Source organism: Marmota flaviventris, chromosome 3, assembly GCF_047511675.1.
Source record: "Marmota flaviventris isolate mMarFla1 chromosome 3, mMarFla1.hap1, whole genome shotgun sequence".
In the NCBI taxonomy this organism is placed as follows: Eukaryota; Metazoa; Chordata; class Mammalia; order Rodentia; family Sciuridae; genus Marmota; species Marmota flaviventris.
The window spans coordinates 104,775,206-104,797,073 of record NC_092500.1 but is presented as its reverse complement, the minus strand read 5'-3'; the positions used below and the strand labels follow the sequence as shown (position 1 = coordinate 104,797,073).

At 37.6% G+C, this 21,868-nt stretch overlaps 1 protein-coding gene across 1 annotated transcript in view; it reads left to right on the top strand.

Annotated features, from left to right (window-relative positions):
- The first annotated feature begins 165 nt into the window (after positions 1-165).
- The window catches only part of Bag4 (BAG cochaperone 4), a 31,267-nt gene continuing 9,564 nt past the window's right edge, over positions 166-21,868 (top strand). The window contains exons 1-2 of the mRNA XM_027939293.2: positions 166-591; positions 12,954-13,061. Of these exons, the coding sequence (XP_027795094.1) occupies positions 319-591; positions 12,954-13,061 (381 nt within the window). The 5' untranslated portion in view covers positions 166-318. The remainder of the gene's footprint in view (positions 592-12,953; positions 13,062-21,868) is intronic.

The window sequence follows — 21,868 nt, the reverse complement described above, 5'->3', positions numbered from 1 at the left end:
CGGTCCGGGACGGTGGAGTTCGGGGTACCGTTTCCCCATCCTGGAGAAATTAGGATGAAGGATCTAGATTGGATAGAGGGTCGAAAAATGTTTCCTTTCGTGTAAGGAGCATGGTGCTTCCTGTTGCTTTCCTGCTTCGAGACCAGGGAGTCACTGCCGTCCTCTACGTTCAGGACTCGGCAAAAGGGGCGGGTCAGCGCCTGGGATTGGCTGTTATCGTCCGACCCCTCTTACTGCTTTCCACTCTTTCTCGCCTGCAGGCGCCTGCGCAATGGGTTGGCCGTGGGGGGCGGGAAGCGCTTCGGGGCAGTGGAGCCCATGTCGGCCTTGAGGCGAACGGGCTACGGCCCCAGTGACGGTCCGTCTTATGGTCGCTACTACGGGCCTGGGGGTGGAGATGTGCCAGTGCACCTTCCCCCGCCCATATATCCTCCCCTTCGCCCCGAACCTCCCCAGCCTCCCATTTCCTGGCGGGTGCGCGGGGGCGGCCCGCCTGAGACCACCTGGCCCGGAGAAGGCGGAGGTGGAGACGGCTACTATCCCTCCGGGGGCGCCTGGCCGGAGCCGGGTCGAGCTGCAGGAAGCCACCAGGTAAGCTTTGAAACATGTGGCTTGGGGGATCCGATAGGGGTGTTTGGTGCCGGAGTAGGCGAGGGTCCTTGCGCTTTTTGTACCTCTAGGTTTGCAATGGCTCGGGTTTCATATTTGTTTTCCTTATGGGGATGGATTGGAGAGACAGACGAGAGACAGACTGGGAACATAGGTGGGAGAATATGCTTGTGTTCATTTTGCCCCTCCATTTCTGCTTCGGCTGTAATAAGTGTATCTGTTTCATTAAGAAAGGAAAAAAAACAACATGCGCTGACTTCTAAGCTCAGTAGCAGGCTGGGGATCTGTCACCACGGAGCGATATTGGGATGGAATGGCAGGGCTCTGCTTGAGCTCTGACAATTTATCCTGCGTGGCTAGAGTGACTGCAGCCCCGGTTGTCGCTCAGCAACCCCTCCCGCTGGGGGGAAGGAACCTGAACGAGGGGGAGGGAATCTGAGCATTTAGCCCTTTGCTCCTAAAGCTTTGCCTTGGATCGAATCACGAATAATCAATATTGTAAACATCTTTCCGTGGATTGTTTTATTTAATGTTCACAGCAACTACAAGTTAAATGTCATTACGGCATCCCTATTTTCAAATAACGAAGGCAGATTTGAGAAGTTAACGCATTTGCTTAATGTATTTGAACTTGTAACATTTTTATTCTCTGTATTCCTGCCAGAAATGTGTTTCCGTTTTATTAATGTAGTATTTTTAGTAAGGGGCTATCTTTATAGAATGGTGGCACACCTCTCTTTTCAGTTAGGAAGTATGGCAAAATCATTTGTTGAAAGTGTTATTAGCGAAATTCTCATACATTGTTGATGGGATTGTAAAATGATGTAATGCTTTGGAAGATTGTTGGACAGTTTCTCAAAACATTAAGCATAGAATTAGTGTATGAGACAACAAGTTCATTCCTAGGTATATACCCAAGAGAACTGAAAACATGTCCATATGAAAACTTTTATACATATGTTGGTAGCACCGTTATTCATAACGAAAAATGGAAGTAACCCATATGTCCATCAACTGATGAATGGGTTAACAAGATATGGTATATTCATACAGTGAAATATTATTTGGATATAGAAAGGATTGAAGTACTGATGCATGCTGCAACAGGAGTGAACCTTTAAAAGATCAGGCATCTTGGGTAAAGCCGGTCAAAAAGATTGCATATTGTATTGATCCATTTATGTAAAATGTCCAGAGTAGGCAAATTCATAGAGACAAAAAGATTAGTGATTGCCAGGGGTTGAAGAACAAGAGCTATTGATGAGTTTATGGATTTCTTTTTCTTATTTTTTTTTTTCTTCCTGTGGTACAATCAGGTTGAACCCAGGAGCATTCTGCCTCTGAGTTACATACCCAGCTCATTTTAAAATTCTATTTTGAGTTGGCATCTCACTAAGTTGTCCAGGTGGTCCTGAAGCTTATGATGTTGCCTTGGCCTCTCCAGTGGCAGGGAGTTGAGATTATAGGCTAGTGCCACTGCCTCTGGCTTTTTTATCTTTTTCTGGGTATAATATGGTTGGGAGTGGGGGCTGCTCTACTACTGAGCTATATTCCCCAGCCCTTTTTTGAGTTTTTATTTTGAGACAAAGTCTGGCTAAGTTGGCCTTGAACTTGCAATTCTCCTGCCTTGGACTTCTGGGTTGCTGGGCTTATTTGCATGTACCATACCACCACATCAGGCTTGGTGTTTCTTTCTTTCTTACTTTCTTTCTTTTTTTAAGAGTTTCTTTTTTAGTTGTAGATGGACATAATACCTTTGTTTATTTTTTTATGTTGTGCTGAGGCTCACGCATGCTAGGTAAGTGCTCTAGCACTGAGCCACAACCTCAATCCCTTGATGTTTCTTTTTGAGGTAATTTGTACACTTTAAAAGGATGGGTTTATGGTATGCTAGTTATATCTCATAAAATTGTATGAGAAAAAAATGTGTAGCAGTGAGAGTTTACTGTAAAAGAAAGATCTGGAATAAGTAAATTGTGGGACTTTAATCCTGTGATCTAGTGATGAAATGCTTGACTTATAGGTGCCCAGATTTAAAGATCAGTTGAAGGAAAAGAGAAGAGGACCTCCAAACTGCTTATTTACTTTTGTTAGACTTGGCTGTGTTAGCAAAACAACAGTGAATTTTCTGGGGTATAGCTAGCAATGGGTTTGGATAAACCAGAGCAGTTAAGATTTTAGCTTTGTGTAGGGAGTTGTGAGGTGTGGTTGAAGTATAGGTGTACACATATTGTGCGTGATGGTGTTGAAATTGTTGGCAGATAAAACTGTATGTGTATAATTGGCATTTGTAAATCATTTTAAAAGTTTGTAGTCTATCATTCAGGTCAAGGATTCTGAAACTTTAAAAGTATAGGTTGGTAATTTCTTGTATAGGTAGTAGAAAATGAATACAGTGCCTGTTGTTATAGATATTGCAAACTTTTTTTTTTAATTCATTGTCTTTATTGGTTTTTATGTAAGTTTGATGTTTTTATATTGTTAAGTCTATCAAACTAAAAACCAAACAAAATAGGAAAGTAAGAATTTTGCTACTAAAAAAAGTCTTGGAAGCCTGTTAGAAATGCAGAATCTGCCCTCTTTTAGACTTACTACTGCAATGTATTGAGATTCCCAGGTGATTCATATACACATTTATGTTTGAGAAGCTTTGCACTATAGAATTGGATATATTGAGATGATGTTGCATTGAACCAGAATAAAGACTTGACTATATTAACATATTTAAATATGACAGGGGAAAATTGGAAATCTGCCACTCTCTCCATTTATTATTTATTTATTTTTTGTAGTGCTGGGGCTTGAACTAGGGGCCTTTTTTATTTTTATTTTTTTTAATAAATCTTTGCTTCTTTTTTTTTAAAGAGAGAGAATTTTTTTAATATTTATTATTATTTTTATTTTATTTTATTTTTTTTAAATTTTTTATTGTTGGTTGTTCAAAACATTACATAGTTCTTGATATATCATATTTCACACTTTGATTCAAGTGGGTTATGAACTCCCATTTTTACCCTGTATACAGATTGCAGAATCACATCAGTTACACATCCATTGATTTACATGTTGCCATTCTAGTGTCTGTTGTATTCTGCTGCCTTTCCTATCCTCTACTATCCCCCCTCCCCTCCCCTCCCCTCTTTTCTCTCTACCCCCTCTACTGTCATTCATTTCTCCCCCTTGGATTATTTTTCCCTTTCCCCTCACTTCCCCTTGTATGTAATTTTGTATAACCCTGAGGGTCTCCTTCCATTTCCATGCAGTTTCCCTTCTCTCTCCCTTTCCCTCCCACCTCTCATCCCTGTTTAATGTTAATCTTCTTCTCCTGCTCTTCGTCCCTACTCTGTTCTTAGTTACTCTCCTTATATCAAAGAAGACATTTGGCATTTGTTTTTTAGGGATTGGCTAGTTTCACTTAGCATAATCTGCTCTAATGCCATCCATTTCCCTGCGAATTCTATGATTTTGTCATTTTTTAATGCAGAGTAATACTCTATTGTGTATAAATGCCACATTTTTTTTATCCATTCGTCTATTGAAGGGCATCTAGGTTGGTTCCACAGTCTTGCTACAGAATAGAGGACACAGAAACCAATCCACAAAACTACAACTATCTTATATTTGATAAAGGGGCTAAAAGCATGCAATGGAGGAAGGATAGCATCTTCAATAAATGGTGCTGGGAAAACTGGAAATCCATATGCAACAAAATGAAACTGAATCCCTTTCTCTCGCCATGCACAAAAGTTAATTCAAAATGGATCAAGGAGCTTGATATCAAATCAGAGACACGCCGTCTGATAGAAGAAAAAGTTGGCTATGATCTACATATTGTGGGGTCGGGCTCCAAATTCCTCAATAGGACACCCATAGCACAAAAGTTAATAACTAGAATCAACAAATGGGACTTACTTAAACTAAAAAGTTTTTTTCTCAGCAAAAGAAACAATAAGAGAGGTAAATAGGGAGCCTACATCCTGGGAACAAATCTTTACTCCTCACACTTCAGATAGAGCCCTAATATCCAGAGTATACAAAGAACTCAAAAAATTAGACAATAAGATAACAAATAACCCAATCAACAAATGGGCCAAGGACCTGAACAGACACTTCTCAGAGGAGGACATACAATCAATCAACAAGTACATGAAAAAATGCTCACCATCTCTAGCAGTCAGAGAAATGCAAATCAAAACCACCCTAAGATACCATCTCACTCCAGTAAGATTGGCAGCCATTAAGAAGTCAGACAGCAACAAGTGCTGGAGAGGATGTGGGGAAAAGGGTACACTTGTACTTTGCTGGTGGGACTGCAAATTGGTGCAGCCAATTTGGAAAGCAGTATGGAGATTTCTTGGAAAGCTGGGAATGGAACCACCATTTGACCCAGCTATTCCCCTTCTCGGTCTATTCCCTAAAGACCTAACAAGAGCATGCTACAGGGACACTGCTACATCGATGTTCATAGCAGCATAATATTTATTTTTTAGTTTTCGGCGGACACAACATCTTTCTTTGTATGTGGTGCTGAGGACCGAACCTGGACCGCAGGCATGCCAGGCGAGCGCGCTACCACTTGAGCCACATCCCTAGCCCTAGGGGCCTTTTTTTAATATTTATTTTTTAGTTATAGGTAGACACAATATCTTTATTTTTTATTTTTATGTGGTGCTGGGGATTGAACCCAGTGCCTCATGCATGATAGGCGAGTACTCTACAGGTGAGCCACAACCCCAGCCCTTGAATTTGGGGCCTTTTATACATTAGGCAAGTGCTTTACCACTGAGCTACATCCCTAGCCCTCCATTATTTTTCCCCCCAAAAGTAATTTTAGGGGACTGGGGATGTGGCTCAAGTGGTAGCATGCTAGCCTGGCATGTGGGGGGCGGGTTCGATTCTCAGCACCACATACAAACAAAGATGTTGTGTCCGCTGAAAACTAAAAATAAATATTAAAAAATTCTCTCTATCTCTATCTCTCTCTTAAAAAAAAGTAATTTTAGGAAAAATTACTTCAAAGAGTAAAATTTTTCTTGTTACCTATCCTTAAAGTATACAGTAAATATCCAGTATTTATAGCACTGTAGTTTGATCCTTGAACTAACAGCATCTGCATAACAATTGGAACTGGTTGGAAATATTTTGTCTCAGGCCCTACCCCAGATCTATTGACTCTGCATTTTATTTATTTATTTATTTTGGTAGTAGGGATTGAACCTAGGAATGCTTTACCACTGAGTCACATCCCCAGCTCTTTTTATTTTATTTTTATTTTGAGACAGAATCATATTAAGTTGCTCAGGGCCTCAATGGGTTGCTGAGGATGGATTTGAATTTATAATCCTCCTGCTTCAGCCTCCAGAGTCACTGGGATTTCAGGCATGTGCCACAGCCAGGCTTTGAAACTGCATTTCAACAAGATTTGTTGATGATAAGGTTTATATATAATAATACTTCTTTAAACTATCACCACTAAAATCAACAATATCTTCAAATTGCCAATCCAACAACTTCTTTTCAGTTCTCATACCACTGTCCTTGCCTGGTTTGTACATGACTTCTTGGAGTCTATTATTCTTCAATTATTTTCTCCCATAATATATATTTTTTAGTATTTTTTTAGTTGTTGAAGGAACTTTGTTTAATCTATATGTGGTGCTGAGAAGCTAACCCAGTGCCTCACACATGCTAGGCAAGTGTCTACCACTAAGCTACAACCCAGCCCCTCCCATAATATTTTATATTTCTTTTCTCTAGTCCCTATAATTATACAAATGTAAATATATACAGGTATTTTATATATTTTATATATATTATATATAAAATATATAATAGTATATAATATGTGTAATATATACGTATATGTTATATATGTATATTATATATATTTACTTATTTTTGGTACTGGAGATTGAGCCCAGGGCACTTAACCACTGAGCCATATCCCCAACCCTTTTTTATTTTAATTTAATTAATTATTATTGTTTTTTTGTACCAGGGGCACTCGATCACTGAGCTACAACCCAAGCCCTATTTTGTATTTTATTTAGAGATAGGGTCTCACTGAACTGTTTTAGTGTCTCACTTTTTTTCTTTTTTTGCTGAGGCTGGCTTTGAACTCACGATCCTCCTGTCTCAGCCTCCTGAACTGCTGGGACTACATAGAGGCCTGTGCCACTGAGCCCAGATTTTTTTTTTTTTTTTTTTTGAGACAGGGTCTTACTAAGTTACCCAGGGCCTTGCTGAATTGCTGAGGTTGGCCTTGAACTTGTGATCCTCCTTCCTTGTCCTCCCAAGCAGCTGGGATGAAAGAGGCATGCCACCAGGCTTGGCTGAATGAGAGGTTTTGATAAGAAGTACTTCTAGAAATTTTTTTTTTCTTTGTTTTGGGTCCTGAGGAGTGAATTCAGGGGCACTCGCCACTGAGCCATGTCCCCAGTCCTATTTTGTGTTTTATTTAGAGACAGGGTCTCATTGAGTTGCTTAGTGCTTAGTTTTTGCTGAGGCTGGCTTTGAAATCTCCAATGTCAAAATGCATTCTACTGGTGTGTATAAGTAATTAGAACAAATAAAAAAAGTGAAGGAAAAAAAAATTAAATTAAAAAATGAATAAGTAAATAAATAAAGTGAGGAAAAGAATTGAAACCTCTTGTGAACTAGAGGGGATAGAAGGAATTCAGAGTTGGAGGAGAGGAGAAGTACAGGTCATTTCAGAGTAAGGAAAATAGGATAGGATATGCTGGGAAATTTATATTATAGCATATGCTGATAAATGTTATAATCAGGTGCTAGGGAAAGGGTGGAAATTGTAGAAAAACTTGGAGAAAACTCAAATGAGATTGGAAATTTCGAAAATTATGATGAGGATAAAGTGATTTTGGATATTTAGCTGTACAAATTATTTGTCTATTTTTAAGATAACTTTTGTGAAGATCTTGTTTAAAAATATAAGCAAATTTATAAGTATAACTTGTATAGTACCAGCACTACCCAGATTCCTCCATTATTAGATTTGCTTGGGCCAAAGTTATTTTTTGCAGCAATATTGGTAAGTCACTAAATTTAATCATATATCCATCTCTCTCTGTGTGTGTGTGTGTGTGTGTGTGTGTGTGTGTGTATGTTGGGTCTTGAACCCAGGACCTTGAGCATGCTAAGCATGCACTCTACCACTGAGTCATATCTCAGCTCTTTACTTGTTATGTAACTCGTTAGTTCTAAGACAAAAATGAGAAGGAATTTACTTGACTCTAGCCTTCATCTGAGATTTAAGTAGTATATCTTAGAACAGAAAAAAGTAAATAAATGGTATTTTGCCACAGAAAATTGTAATTAAATTTCCTTTGCTTTCAGAAAAGCTTTAATTCATATTATAATCACTTGTGAAAACCTTTTATTAACTTTTTTATTTAAACCTTTGTTTTAGTTTATATTTCAGTCAATAAATGAAAAGTTTAGAGTTAGTTCTTCACTTCCTCATGCCATTTTGCCCAAACCATATTCCATTTTTTAGTTCTGATCTTTTTTCCTGAATCTACTAGCTCATTTTCTTCCACTTACAAAAAAATTCAAACCACCTAATCCTAAAAATTCATCCCTAAATCCTGGTATCCAGTGAAGTGACCATTTTTCACTGACGAAAAGTTTAGAATTGGCATCTTAGTGTTTTATTTATTTATTAGTTTAGTTTATAGAATAAAGTTTAGCTTTAGTCAATATCCTATGAAGCCATTTGTGTTAGGTTGTGTCAGGCATAAGCACAGACTTTCAATGTTACTGGACATATTTTTATATTTGTCCCCTTTTGTCCAAAAGGAAGGGGAAAAAAAGAGAGACAAGGTGTGTGTGGGGGGACAAAGATAATCTTTTGAAATTGACAATATATTTTTGAAAAAATATATTAAGGGGCATTGAACCTAAGGGTGCTTTACCATTGAGATACACCCCAGACCTTGTTTTTTTTTTAAAATTTTGAGACAGGGTCTTGCTGAGTTGCTTAGGGTCTTGCTAAGTTGCTGAGGCTGGCCTCAGATTTGTAATCTCCTTTCCTCAGCCTTCTGAGTTGCTAGGATTATAGGTGTATACTACCACGCCTGGCTAAAATTAATGATTTTTATTATTTAGTTGAGAATATTCTTATTTTTTTAATTTTAAAAAATAGCATAATTTACATATAGTATATCCCACCCATTTTTAGGAATAGTTCTGCATTATAGTTCTTTGTTTCTTTATTTGGTGGAGGGGATTGAATCCGGGGCCCTATACATGTTCTATTACTGAGCTGTTGATCTCTGGTACAACAATTTTGCAGGTATCCCATTCTAAGACATATAATCAGTTATTAATTTAAGAGAACTTGATTAAAAAAATTTTTTTTTAGTTGTAGATGGATACAATACCTTTATTTTTATTTATTTTTTATCTGGTGCTGGAGGATTGAATCAGTGCCTCACAAGTACTAGGCAAGTGCTCTACCATTGAGCTACAACCCCAGCCCTCATTTTTTTAAAAAAATATTTATTTTTTAGTTGTAGTTGGACACAATATCTTTATTTTATTTATTTTATGTGGTGCTGAGGATCGAACCCAGGGCCTCGCACGTGCTAGGCGAGCGCTCTACCGCTGAGCCACAATCCCAGCCCCCCCAGCCCTGATTTAAAAAAAAAAAAATTATTTTTCAATAGAAATTCATATTTAGAAACTAACTGTGTAAGTCAGGATCTATGCAGGAAAACAGAACCTCACTAGTTCTTTTGAAACAGATAATTTGATTTAGGGAATTAGTTAAATAGGTATTGGAGTTCTGAAAAGGGAAAAAGAGAAAACAGAAGTAATAGAAGATAGTAACTGTAGGAAGCAAATACAGCTTCTAGGGCTGGGGAATAAAGGGAAACTGTTAGGCTTATTAGAACTTGGAAACTTGGAAAATAGGCTGGTGGAGCTGAAACCTAAATCAGGTGCCAGTTGTACCAATTGCCTTTTTTCCTATCTCTACTGAGGCCAATTCCAAGGACCTCATCCATGCTAGACAAGTGCTTTATCACTGAGCTATACCCACACCACTAGCTTTCAAGAATATTTTCTAATGTAGCTTTTAAATTTCTTTAATGGATACTTGTATGTATTTCTCTTTCCTTAGTAGTTATTTGTGGGCTAACTATGCATGTTACCAGAATCAACTTCCTATTTAGACTAACTTAATTCCAGTGATATGTAGAAATAAATGTTACTTCTATACAATTTTATATCCTTTTCTCCTTTATGATATAATTGTTATCCATACTCTATCTATGTTACTTACCCATTGTTACTTATTATACTTACTAATTTATATAATTTTATGTTTTTTTAAAGAATCTGAGAGAAGAAAGGAGAGCAAGTCTATATGTTTTAATATATTAGCGTTTCTTTGTTGGGGGATATTGGGTTATATTGGAGATTGAATCTGGGGGCATTCTACCACAGAGCTACATCCCCAACCCTTTTTATTTTATTTTGAGGCAAGTTCTCATTAAATTGTCCAGGCTGGCCTCAAACTTGTGATCCCCATTCTTCATCCCTCCTGGGATTATAAGCATGTGCCACTATGCCTGATTTAACCTTCTTATCATTTCTGGTATGGTGGTGTATTGAGTGGTGTCAAAAATATCTCTGACACTCTTTCTGTTCAGTCTTCTTTTTCTTCTGTTCTTCAGATTGCATTATCTATACCAATCTATCCTTCAAGTTTGCTAATTCTTTCTTCTGCCATTTCAAATCTCCTGTTGAGCCCCTCTAGTGAAAGTATTACTTTAGTTATTGTACTTTTCAATCCCAGAATTTCTTATGGATTCTTTTTTTAAAAGTTGTTATTTGGAGTTGCTATTCTCTATTTTTTTGCAACATTGTAATCACACCTTTCTTTACTATTTTAATCAGTTTTCTTTAGTTCTTCAAACAGATACGTATAATGGCTACTTTGAAGTTTTTTTTTTTTTAATCTGACATCTGGTCACATTCATGAACAGTTTTTGTTACTTGCTCTTTTTATGGGTCATACTTTCTAATTTCTTTGCATGTGCCATAAATTTTAGATATCATATTTTGACAACTCAGTGTATTGGTCCAACCACCCTCAACAATAGCTTATTGTTATTTGCTTTTGTTTGTTTGTTTCTTGACTGGCTGGATTATTTTGATATACTCTATAACCCCCAACCCCCTTTAGTTTGGAATATATGATATAACCCCCAACCCCCTTTAGTTTGGAGTATATGATATTGTTCCTTGAGAAGTACAGCCTTGGTTATGCCCATATCACCCAGAGTGACCGAGGTTTTGGGTTAGGGTTAGGGTTAGGGTTAAGATATTGGGAAGCTGAGTCAGGAAGGAAGTGAGGACATAGGTGATATAGAAGATAGGAGAGTTGGAGTGGTAGTAAAAATATGGGAACCTCATACAATCAGTGGAAAAGGACAGAAACCAGGGTAGGTCTGAGAATTTAGATATTAACTCACTACCTCTGGGGTGAGTCAACTTTAGCCCTTTTCTTTTTACCTCTTTTCTCATGATTTACATTCTCCCCCCCATTTTTTAATTGGTGCATTATAATAGTACATGATTGTGAGATTTGTTGTTACACATTCAAACATGCACACAATATAGCAATATAATTTGGCCAGTATCATTCACGATTCATGCTCTCTTTTTTGCAGAGGTGGGGGAGGGCACTGAGGATTGAACTCAAAGGCATTCAACCACTAAGCCACATCCCAAGCCCTATTTTGTATTTTATTTAGAGACAGAGTCTCACTTAGTTGCTTAGCGCCTCACCATTGCTGAGGCTGGCTTTGAACTCAAAATCTTCCTGCCTTAGCCTCCTAAGCTGCTGGGATTACAGGCGTGTGCCACTGTACCTGGTGATGATTCACATTCTTGGTAGAGAGAAAGCAGTTAGTCAGAAGCTCACCCCTAAATCAAGGGGACAAGAGGGAGGGCATTAGAGGAATTTGCCTGATTGGAAGATGAAGTTAGGATTTGAAGTTTGCCTGTAATGTTAAAAAAAAAAAAGAAGTCCTGCTATTCTCTAGTTTCTTTTTTTTTTATAAAGGTAATACTACTTGCCTAGCATGTATATTGTCATATAGAATCTTTACATGCTTTGAAAGTATTATGAAATTTAGAAGTAGTGCAATTAAGCTAAGATAGCGATAACCTCTTAGTGGTTACAACTGCCAATGAATTTCTTTGTGAAACCACATTCAAAATTTAGGAAAAAATTCAGAGATTCTGTCCAACCTTAGAAGTATACTTGAATGATAAAGTTCAAAGCAAAATAACTTACAGGATAATAAATGTATACATACATTAAGCCAGACAATAGATGCTCTGCAAAGTTTGAGTTGGTCTTGTCTCTTAACAAAGCTTATTGAGGGCTGGGGATTTAGCTCAGTTGGTAGAGTGCCTGCCTCGAATCCCCAGCACCACAATAAACAAACAAACAAACAAACAAATAAATAAATAAATAAATAAATAAAGGTATTGTATCCATCTTGAAAAAAAAGAAAACCCAGCTTATTGAATTGTTGCAAATCATTGAATTAACTTTTTGAGTTGGAAAGGCTGAAGAGATTTATTGTCATGGCTAGATTTACTCCATGTTCTATAATAGTTGTAGAATTTTGTTCTACATTAATTCCTGATGTTGAGGTTATAGGTTGTTACCAGAAAGCCTACCCATAGCGGAAAAGATATGATGGCTGCTCCTAAGAAAAAAAGAAAAATTCACTTTCAGTAGCATTCTTACACTATTAAATTAGGGGTATTCAACCTCTAGTGATAAGGGGTAGTGACTAAGGAATAAAAGCAAATATTATAAATACATTATAAATATATTATAAATACAAATATTATATTATATTATAATATCTCTGGTTTTGCTAATTATCCTTTTTTTAAAATTTTTGTACACCTTTATTTTATTTATTTATTTTTATGTGGTGCTGAGGATCGAACCCAGGACCTTGCATGTGCTAGGCCAGTGTTCTACCACTGAGCCACAACCCCTCTCCGCTAATTATTTTGATGCAGAATTCCTTCATTGACATTCATTTCCTTCATTTGTTTTGGTGAAATTGGCATAATGCATAAGAACAATCTTTTACTAGATAGTCAAAAATTGTTTTGTTCCAGGGCATGTAATTTATCATGTAATGTATCTTCATGAGTTTAATAGTGATAAATAATGGTAGGATTCTATTGCTTTTTGTCTGTTTTCTTTTTTGATATCTATATCTTGCCTCTGTCAATTTATTTCAGAATGATGTAAAAATGTTATTGAAAGTGAATTTTTCTTGTTTTCATAGGAGCAGCCACCATATCCTGGCTACAGTTCTAACTACTGGAATTCTCCTGCACGACCTAGGGCCCCATACCCAAGTACATATCCTATCAGACCAGATTTGCAAGGCCAGGTATGGTTGAAAATTGACAAACTTTCTGAATTTGTCCTTAACGAATGAATTAGTTTCAGAACTTGTGGAAATTTCGTAGTGGTAATATGTGAGCTTTGTTTTACTTTTTAATTTAATGGGTTCCATCAGTTTCATTAGTATTTAATTAATTTATTTATTTTTGTGGTACTGGGGGGGGTTTTACCCGGTATCTCATGTATGTTGATAAGGAACATATTATCTACAGATCTAGGCACATATTATCTACAGCAAAGGTAACTTGAGGCAGAGTAAATTACTTCTCAGAATCAGGAAAAAACATATATAAAATGTACATGTATTTAAAAAATGTACATATTTTAAAAATTTTTATTTATGACAAATATTTCATTATAAATATTTGAAGTTTATACTAAGAGTACAGAAAATATATACATCTTTTTAGCTACAATACCTTGCTTTATCAATTTTTAATTTTACCGGAGTTCATATTAAAAAAAATACAATTAAAGCTCCTTATGACACTTTCTTTCCATTTCCTTAAATTATATTTATTATCCTCTTTCTGTTTTTATGCTTTTATACTTGTATTTATATCCATAAACTTTATGTAGTATTATTTAACATGTTTTTAAACTTTGAGTAGTTTCACATTAACCTTTTGCAGCTTCCTTCTTTTTGCTCAGATTTTTATTTTTCTATTGTACACATATGAGACAAGAATTTCTCTAGGGTGTGGAATTGTTGGGTTTTGGTGTGTATAGCTTTATTAGGTATAACAAATTACTTTTCATAGTGTTTGCACCAGTGAGAAAATATTTAAGTATCATCCATAATCTTGCTGTCCTAACAATAATTGTCAAAGTTTTTTTTTTTTTCTATCTAGATACCGTATTTCTGTATGTAAGTAATTTTTAAGGAATACAATTGCAATATATAGTTTTAAAGCAGCTACATTTAAGCAGCCTTCAAATGAGTACCCAGAACTTTAGATCCAGATTAGAATTGTCTATAAACTGACTTTCTCTGTAGAATTAGTCTTCTGATGGGTTTTAGGTAGTCAAATATATGTTTGTCTCTTTAAATTTACTAGTGGAAGCTGAAATAATGGAAATACATTTTCTTTAAAGGGCTGAATAATTAATTCATTTTTAAAAAACCTACAGGAGAATTCCAAGTTCAAGGCCAGCCTGGACAACTTAGTAAGGCCCTGTCTCAAAGTAAAATTTAAGAAGTCTGGGGATGTAGCTCACACCCCTAGTATGATGAGACCCTAGTATCTGGTAGAATACACCCCTAGTATAATGAGGCCCTCAAAAAAGAAAAAAAAAAAAAGAAAAATCATATTACTCATTTTCCTTCTGGTTGCCTCCTCATATTAATCTTGCCTCACAATCATTCTTTTTGGTGTGTTTTATAAATCTTAAAATCTCTAATTAAAAATAGTTTTAATAAACCAAGAATGCATAATTTTTTATTGATTTTATTATTTTTTTTAATACACGACAACAGTAGAATGTATTACAATCCTAATTACACATATAGAGCACAATTTTTCATATCTCTGTATATAAAGTATGTTCACGTCAATTTATGCCATTATACATGTACTCTTTTTTTTGCATTCAATCTTAATACACACACACACATATATATATATATAATCACAATTTTTCATATTTCTGTTTGTATATAAGGTATGTTGACACCCAGTTCAAATCTTCTTCGTACATGTACTTTGTATAATGATGACCATCACATTCCACCATCCTTGCTAATCCCCTTCCACCTCTTTCCCTCCCACACCTCTTCCCTATTTAGAATTAATCTAATCCTCCCATGCTCTCCCTCCCTACCCCACTATGAGTCACCCCCCTTATATCAGAGATAATATTCGGCATTTGTTTTTTGGGATTGGCTGACTTTACTTAGCATTATCTTCTCCAATGCCATCCATTTACCTGCAAATGCCATGATTTTGTTCTTTTTTAATGCTGAGTAATATTCCATTATGTATAAATGCCATATTTTTTTTTATCCATTCATCCACTGAAGGACATCTAGGTTGGCTCCACAGTTTAGCTATTGTGAATTGTGCTGCTATAAACATTGATGTGGCTGTGTCCCTGTAGTATGCTGTTTTTAAGTCCTTTGGGTATAGTCCGAGAAGAGGAATAGCTGGGTCAAATGGTGGTTCCATTCCCAGATTTCCAAGGAATCTCCATACTGCTTTCCAAATTGGCTGCACCAATTTGTAGTCCCACCAGCAATGTATGAGTGTACCTTTTTCCTCACATCCTGGTCAACATTTGTTGTTTATCTTCATAATAGCTGCCATTCTGACTGGAATGAGATGATATCTTAGAGAAGTTTTGATTTGCATTTCTCTGATTGCTAGAGAAGAATGCATAATTTAGATACCTCGGAAAGCTGGGAATGGAACCACCATTTGACCCAGCTATCCCCCTTCTTGGTCTATTTCCCAAAGACCTTAAAAGAGCCTATTATAGGGATACAGCTACATTGATGTTCATAGCAGCACAATTCACAATAGCTAGACTGTGGAACCAACCTAGGTGCCCTTCAATAGATGAATGGATAAAAAAAATGTGGCGTTTATACACAATGGAGTATTAATCAGCATTAAAAAATGACAAAATCATGACATTTGCAGGGAAATGGATGGCATTAGAGCAGATTATGCTAAGTGAAGCCAGCCAATCCCTAAAAAACAAATGCCATTTGTCTTCTTTGATATAAGGAGGGCAACTAAGAACAGAGCAGGGAGGAAGAGCACGAGAAGAAGATCAACATTAAACAGGGACAAGAGGGGGGAGGGAAAGGGAGAGAGAAGGGAAATTGCATGGAAACCGGAAGGAGACCCTCATTGTTATACAAAATTACATATAAGAGGAAGTGAGGGAAAGGGAAAAAAAAACAAGAGAGAGAAATGAATTACAATAGATGGGGTAGAGAGAGAAGATGGGAGGGGAGGGGAGGGAAGGGGGGGTAGTAGGGGATAGGAAGGGCAGCAGAATACAACATACTAGTATGGCAGTATGTAAAAAAGTGGATGTGTAACCGATGTGATTCTGCAATCTGTATACGGGGTAAAAATGGGCGTTCATAATCCACTTGAATCAAATGTATGAAATGTGATATGTCAAGAGCTTTGTAATGTTTTGAACAACTAATAATAATAATAAAAAATATACTTTACAAAAAAAAGTGCATAATTTCTTGTTTGTGTTTTTTGAGTTGTCTTTGAGACATTCTGAAATTGGTCATTGTCTCATCCTTAGCAAACATGTTAACTGCAAAGTTGATAGGTGGTATTCTGACTCCATATTGTTATTAAACATGCATGTTGCAAGTAGTGATCCCTGGACACAGTAGTTATTTGGAGAAAGTAGTTATAAACTCACAAAGAGATCAAAACCAGGAAGTAATTTTTATAATGAACATAAAGGGCTGGGCATGGTTGCATGCATCTGTAATCCCAGCCACTCTGGAGGCTGTGGCAGGAGGATTTTGAGTTCAAAGCCAGCCTCAACACTTGGCAACTCAGTGAGATCCTGTCTCTAAATAAAATATAAAAAAGGGCTGGGGATATGGCTCAGTGGTTAAGCATCCCTGGGTTCAATCCTCAGTGCCAAAAAAAAAAAAAAAAAAAAAAAAAAAAATTTAAGTACTGTAGTTAGGAGCTCCATAAGACAAAAATTGGAATAGCTCTTTAAATTGAGATATTACATGAGAGAGCAACCGGTGGAAGATGGTAGATTTGGCAGTTCCAAAAACAAGTGTTAGTGAAAATTCAAGGTGATGTTAACTGCTGATAATTATGAAGTCTTGGAATACTTTTGTAAAATTTTCTGTATTTTTCACGATAAGCACAACAGGAAGAGTTGTGATACTGCTAGGGGAAATCATTTTTTGCTTAGCTCACATCTGTCTGCACTTTTATAGTCATACCAAATAGCAAGGGAATCTCAACAGCCTTTTTCTGGGCAAGAAACTTGACCATTTTTCTTCCATATCTACACAATAATCCATCAACTGGGAAACCAACTTTAGTAAAAAGTATTTTATATCAGACAGTCTTTAGCTTGCTTTGAGATGACAAATAGTGAGATGTCTTTTGGCTGTTAAATTGTTACCATTTGGGGTTGCTTGGTTTGTTGTCTGGGTTCCTTGTGTCCTTTCAGTAAAGAATTGAAGAACAGGTTACAGGTAGCAAATAAGAAGTAGGTTTATTGCAGAAGTGACAGAGATACAGCCATAGATTTCTCTGAAAAGAAGGGGCCCTAACCCTGGGAATCTGGTGGAGGAGTTTTGGCCTGTTCTTTTTATAGTCCGTGAAATTTCCTCCTTTCCTTACCTACTCTTCTGTCCATGGGCTCTTCATTATTATTGATTGGTGCCTCCTGTGTCCATGCATCTGTTTTAGTTTTTCTCTTGGGTCCCCTATTTAAAAGCACAAGTACCAAAGTGTCTGATTGGATTTCCTGCTTGTGTCTACAAGCACTTTTGTCAAGCAGGAAGTTGACCTCATCAGAAGACCCTCTCCATGCTCCTTTGTTCTGGCCTTGCCCTGACCTCCTCACTTGCTGTCTTGCCCTGGGTGCCTAGACCTTCTACTTCTTCCTTAAAATTATGTCTTGCATTTTGTCCTAGAGTAAGAGCATTAGTTGTAATTTATCCGAATTTTGAGAGTGCTGATTTTGATTTCTTTTGGAATCCAGAATGGTACTTTCAAGTAAACTATCTGTGGGGAGCCACTCTGAATGATTTGGGTCTTCCATCTTGGAGCAGAGAGGCTTTGACCATCACTATACCTCGTAGTGACTTGGACATTGCCCTGGTCCTGGAAGTTTGAGGACAAGTCTTCAGACATAGGTGTCGCCCTACAGCCCTTGGGTCGAATTACACTCACATGCTCTTTGTAACTCCGCCCCTTCTTATCTTTTTTGGATGGAACTTTATAAGAACAAGGGTTCTCCCAGTAAAAGCCCACTTCCAAACGTGCTTGCGCGCGCTCTCCCCAGACTCTCATTGACTATCCCTCGCTCTCCCATTTGGGGGGGCTTGAGGCTGAAAGCGGAGGAGCCGTCCTGAAGTTTGTTTAAAGGTAAAGTGTCTGTGTTTTATTTGGTGTTCCTGGAAATTCACATGAGCGACCTTAAGTTCCACTGACCCCTGGGTCAGGAGCAGCAACTATCAAAGAAGATTTTATTTAATTCTTGTGATTTGCTCAGTTTTAGATTGCATATTACCATATCAACTGCCAAGTTTCCAATTAAAAGTTGTCTTGCTGGATGAGTGACACATGCCTAAAATCCCAGCAACTCGGTAGGCTGAGTCAGGAGAATTGCAAGTTTGCAGCTAGCCTCAGCAACTTAGTGAGACCCTGCCTCAAAATTAAAAATGAAAAGTTCTGGGAATGTAACTCAGTGAATGTCTCTGGGTTCAGTGCCAGTACAAAAACAAACAAAAAACTTGCTGTCCTTAGACACAGACTGCCTTCATTAAAATAATCTACTTGGATATCAAGGAAATAGCTAGGGTCGTAGCAGCCAACTGGATTTTAGGCATATCTGAGATTTTATATAATATTTTTTAAGTGTAAACTTTGTTTACTCTAAAAAGTAATGTAGCTTTATTATTAAAATTTTGGGCTGGGCATGGTGGCACATGTGTGCCATCCTATCCAGATCCTTGGCAGGCTGAGGCAGGAGGATGAAAAGTTTTAGGCCAGCCTTGGCAAATTAGCAAGACCCTGTCTCACACTAAAATTTAAAAAAGGACTGGAAGCCAGGAACGATGGTTCATGCCTGTAATCCCAGCAATTTGGGAGGCTGAGGTAGGAGGATCACAAGTTAAGACCAGCCGCAGCAGTTTAGTAAGCAATTTAATGAATCTAAAAAAAAAAAAAAGAAGAAGGAGCCAGATGCCACTAATCAACTCAGACCCTGTCTCTAAATAAAATACAAAAAAGGGCTGGGGATGTGGTTCAATGGTTGAGCACTCCTGAGTCCAATCCCCACTACCACAAAAAAAAAAAAAAGTAGGAAAGGACTGGGAATCTACCTCAGTGGTAAAGCACATGCCTACCAAGCATTAGGCCCTGGATTTAACAAAGAAGAAGAACAACAAAAAAATTGGAAACTAGGGAGAGGATAAAAAATACTACTTGTGCCATCTTAATATATTCATATTTTGAAAAATTTCTTTTTTTCCCTATCATGTTTACACAGCTTTAAATGATTATACACTTTTTTTTTTTTAATTTATTTTTAGTTTTCGGCAGACACAACATCTTTCTTTGTATGTGGTGCTGAGGATCGAACCCAGGCCGCACGCATGCCAGGCGAGCGCACTACCACTTGAGCCACATCCCCAGCCCCAATTATACACTTTTTAATTTAGCACTTTAGTTGCCCTATGCACTTGCCATGTTAATAATAGGGCGAAATATCAAGAACATTCTTTTTAATATTTAAAAAAAAATTTTTAGACGTTGATAGACCTTTATTTTATTTATATATTTATATGTGGTGCTGAGAATCCAACCCAGTGCCTCACACATGCTAGGCAAGTGCTGTACCATTAAGCCACAACCCCAACCCCTCTCTTTTTAATATTAAGGTAATTTTCAAACAAAAGTAGTAAGAATAGCATAAAAAAATGCCTGTGTGTCCATCTTTCAGCTTTGATTATTAATCCTTGACTATCATGTATTTATCTTTGGAGCATTTCTTTAGAGTACTTTGAAGAAATTCCAGATGTCAAACTGTATAACTTGTAAATAAACTTAAGTATGTTTATTTAAAATATTAAGGACTTTTGGGGTGGGTATTGGGGATCGAATTCAGGGCACTCAACCACTGAGCCCCAGCCCTTTTTTGTATTTTATTTAGAGACAGGGTCTCACTGAGTTTCTTTGCGCTTCATTTTTGCTGAGGCTGGCTTTGAACTCTGAATCCTCCTGCCTCAGCCTCCTGAGTCGCTGTGATTATAGGTGTGCACCGCAGCACCCGGCAAGGGCTTTTTAAATTTTTTTTTAAGTTGTCAGTGGACCTTTATATGTGGTGCTGAGAGTTGAACCCAATGCCACACACATGCTAGGCAAATGCTTTGCAACTGAGCCACAACCCCAGCCAAGGACATTTTGAAAACATAACCACAATGCTAATACCACCAGTTACATGTGACAAGTTCTGCTCTCTCAAATGCTGAAGTTTGAACATTAGTTAAGCATGCTGAGGCAAGCATATAAAGCAGGGTTTATTTAAAAAGGGTAACAGAGACTTCTCCCAGGAAGGTGAAGGGGGCCATAGCTGGTATCCTGGTATCCCAAGAAGCGAGGTGTTCTGTGCTTTTTATACGTCCTAGGCCTCCTTTGTTTTTCTGCCTTTTCCCCCTTATCTTTCTCCTTCCTGTTACAGGACTACCCCTCCCCATGCTTGGTGGGAGGGCCTAAAGGTGGGAAACAGGTGTGGTGAAAGGGAGAAGGGCCAGATAGTACAGCCCAGGACACTCTTTATAGCTCCCTGTAGGGAGGGGCAATTCCTGGGACAGGTTACCTTAGCAACAGTTTGGAGCAGGGGCAGGTTCTAGATAAGGGTGGAGGAAGGGCTCCAAAGGAATTAACATTTAATTCTTCTGGGACAGTCTCCAACTTCTGGGGACTCACTCAAAATTGGCCTAACTTGATCTGACCTGATTCGATTTACCTATCCAATCAGGTATATTGTGTGGTATATTAAGGAGTTCTTTGTTTAGACTGAAAGCTTAACGAGCTTCTTAGTAGCTTTAACAAAGAGGTGGTTCATTGCCCTTCTGGTCAGGGAATGTATTGCTGGCTCTTCCCTTGTACCTGACCCTGCGAGGAATTCTTTGGAATTCCTTGTCTGTTCTCAAACCTAAAGAAAGAATGCTTAGTCTTAGAGACAGAGGTGAACACAGCAAAACTTGATTCTGGGTTTTTACTTTTTTTTTTTTTTTTAATTTATTTTTTTTATTGGTTGTTAAAAACATTATAAAGCTCTTGACATATCATATTTCATACATTAGATTCAAGTTGGTTATGAACTCCCAATTTTACCCCAAATACAGATTGAAGAATCACATCCGTTACACATCCACATTTTTACATAATGCCCTATTAGTAACTGTTGTATTCTGCTACCTTTCCTATCCTCTACTATCCCCCCTCCCCTCCCCTCCCATCTTCTCTCTCTACCCCATCCACTGTAATTCATTTCTCTCCTTGTTTATTTTCCCATTCCCCTCACAACCTCTTATATGTAATTTTGTATAACAATGAGGGTCTCCCTCCATTACCATGCAATTTCCCTTTTCTCTCCCTTTCCATCCCACCTCATGTATCTGTTTAATGTTAATCTTTTCTTCCTGCTCTTCCTCCCTGCTCTGTTCTTAGTTGCTCTCATTATATCAAAGAAGACATTTGGTATTTGTTTTTTAGGGATTGGCTAGCTTCATAAGCATAATCTGCTCTAGTGCCATCCATTTCCCTGCAAATTCTATGATTTTGTCATTTTTTAGTGCTGCGTAATACTCCATGGTGTATAAATGCCACATTTTTTTTATCCTTTTATCTATTGAAGGGCATCTGGGTTGGTTCCACAGTCTAGCAATTGTGAATTGTGCTGCTATGAACATCGATGTAGCAGTATCCCTGTAGTACGCTCTTTTAAGGTCTTCAGGGAATAGTCCAAGAAGGGCAATAGCTGGGTCAAATGGTGGTTCCATTCCCAGCTTTCCCAGGAATCTCCATACTGCTTTCCAGATTGGCCGCACCAGTTTGC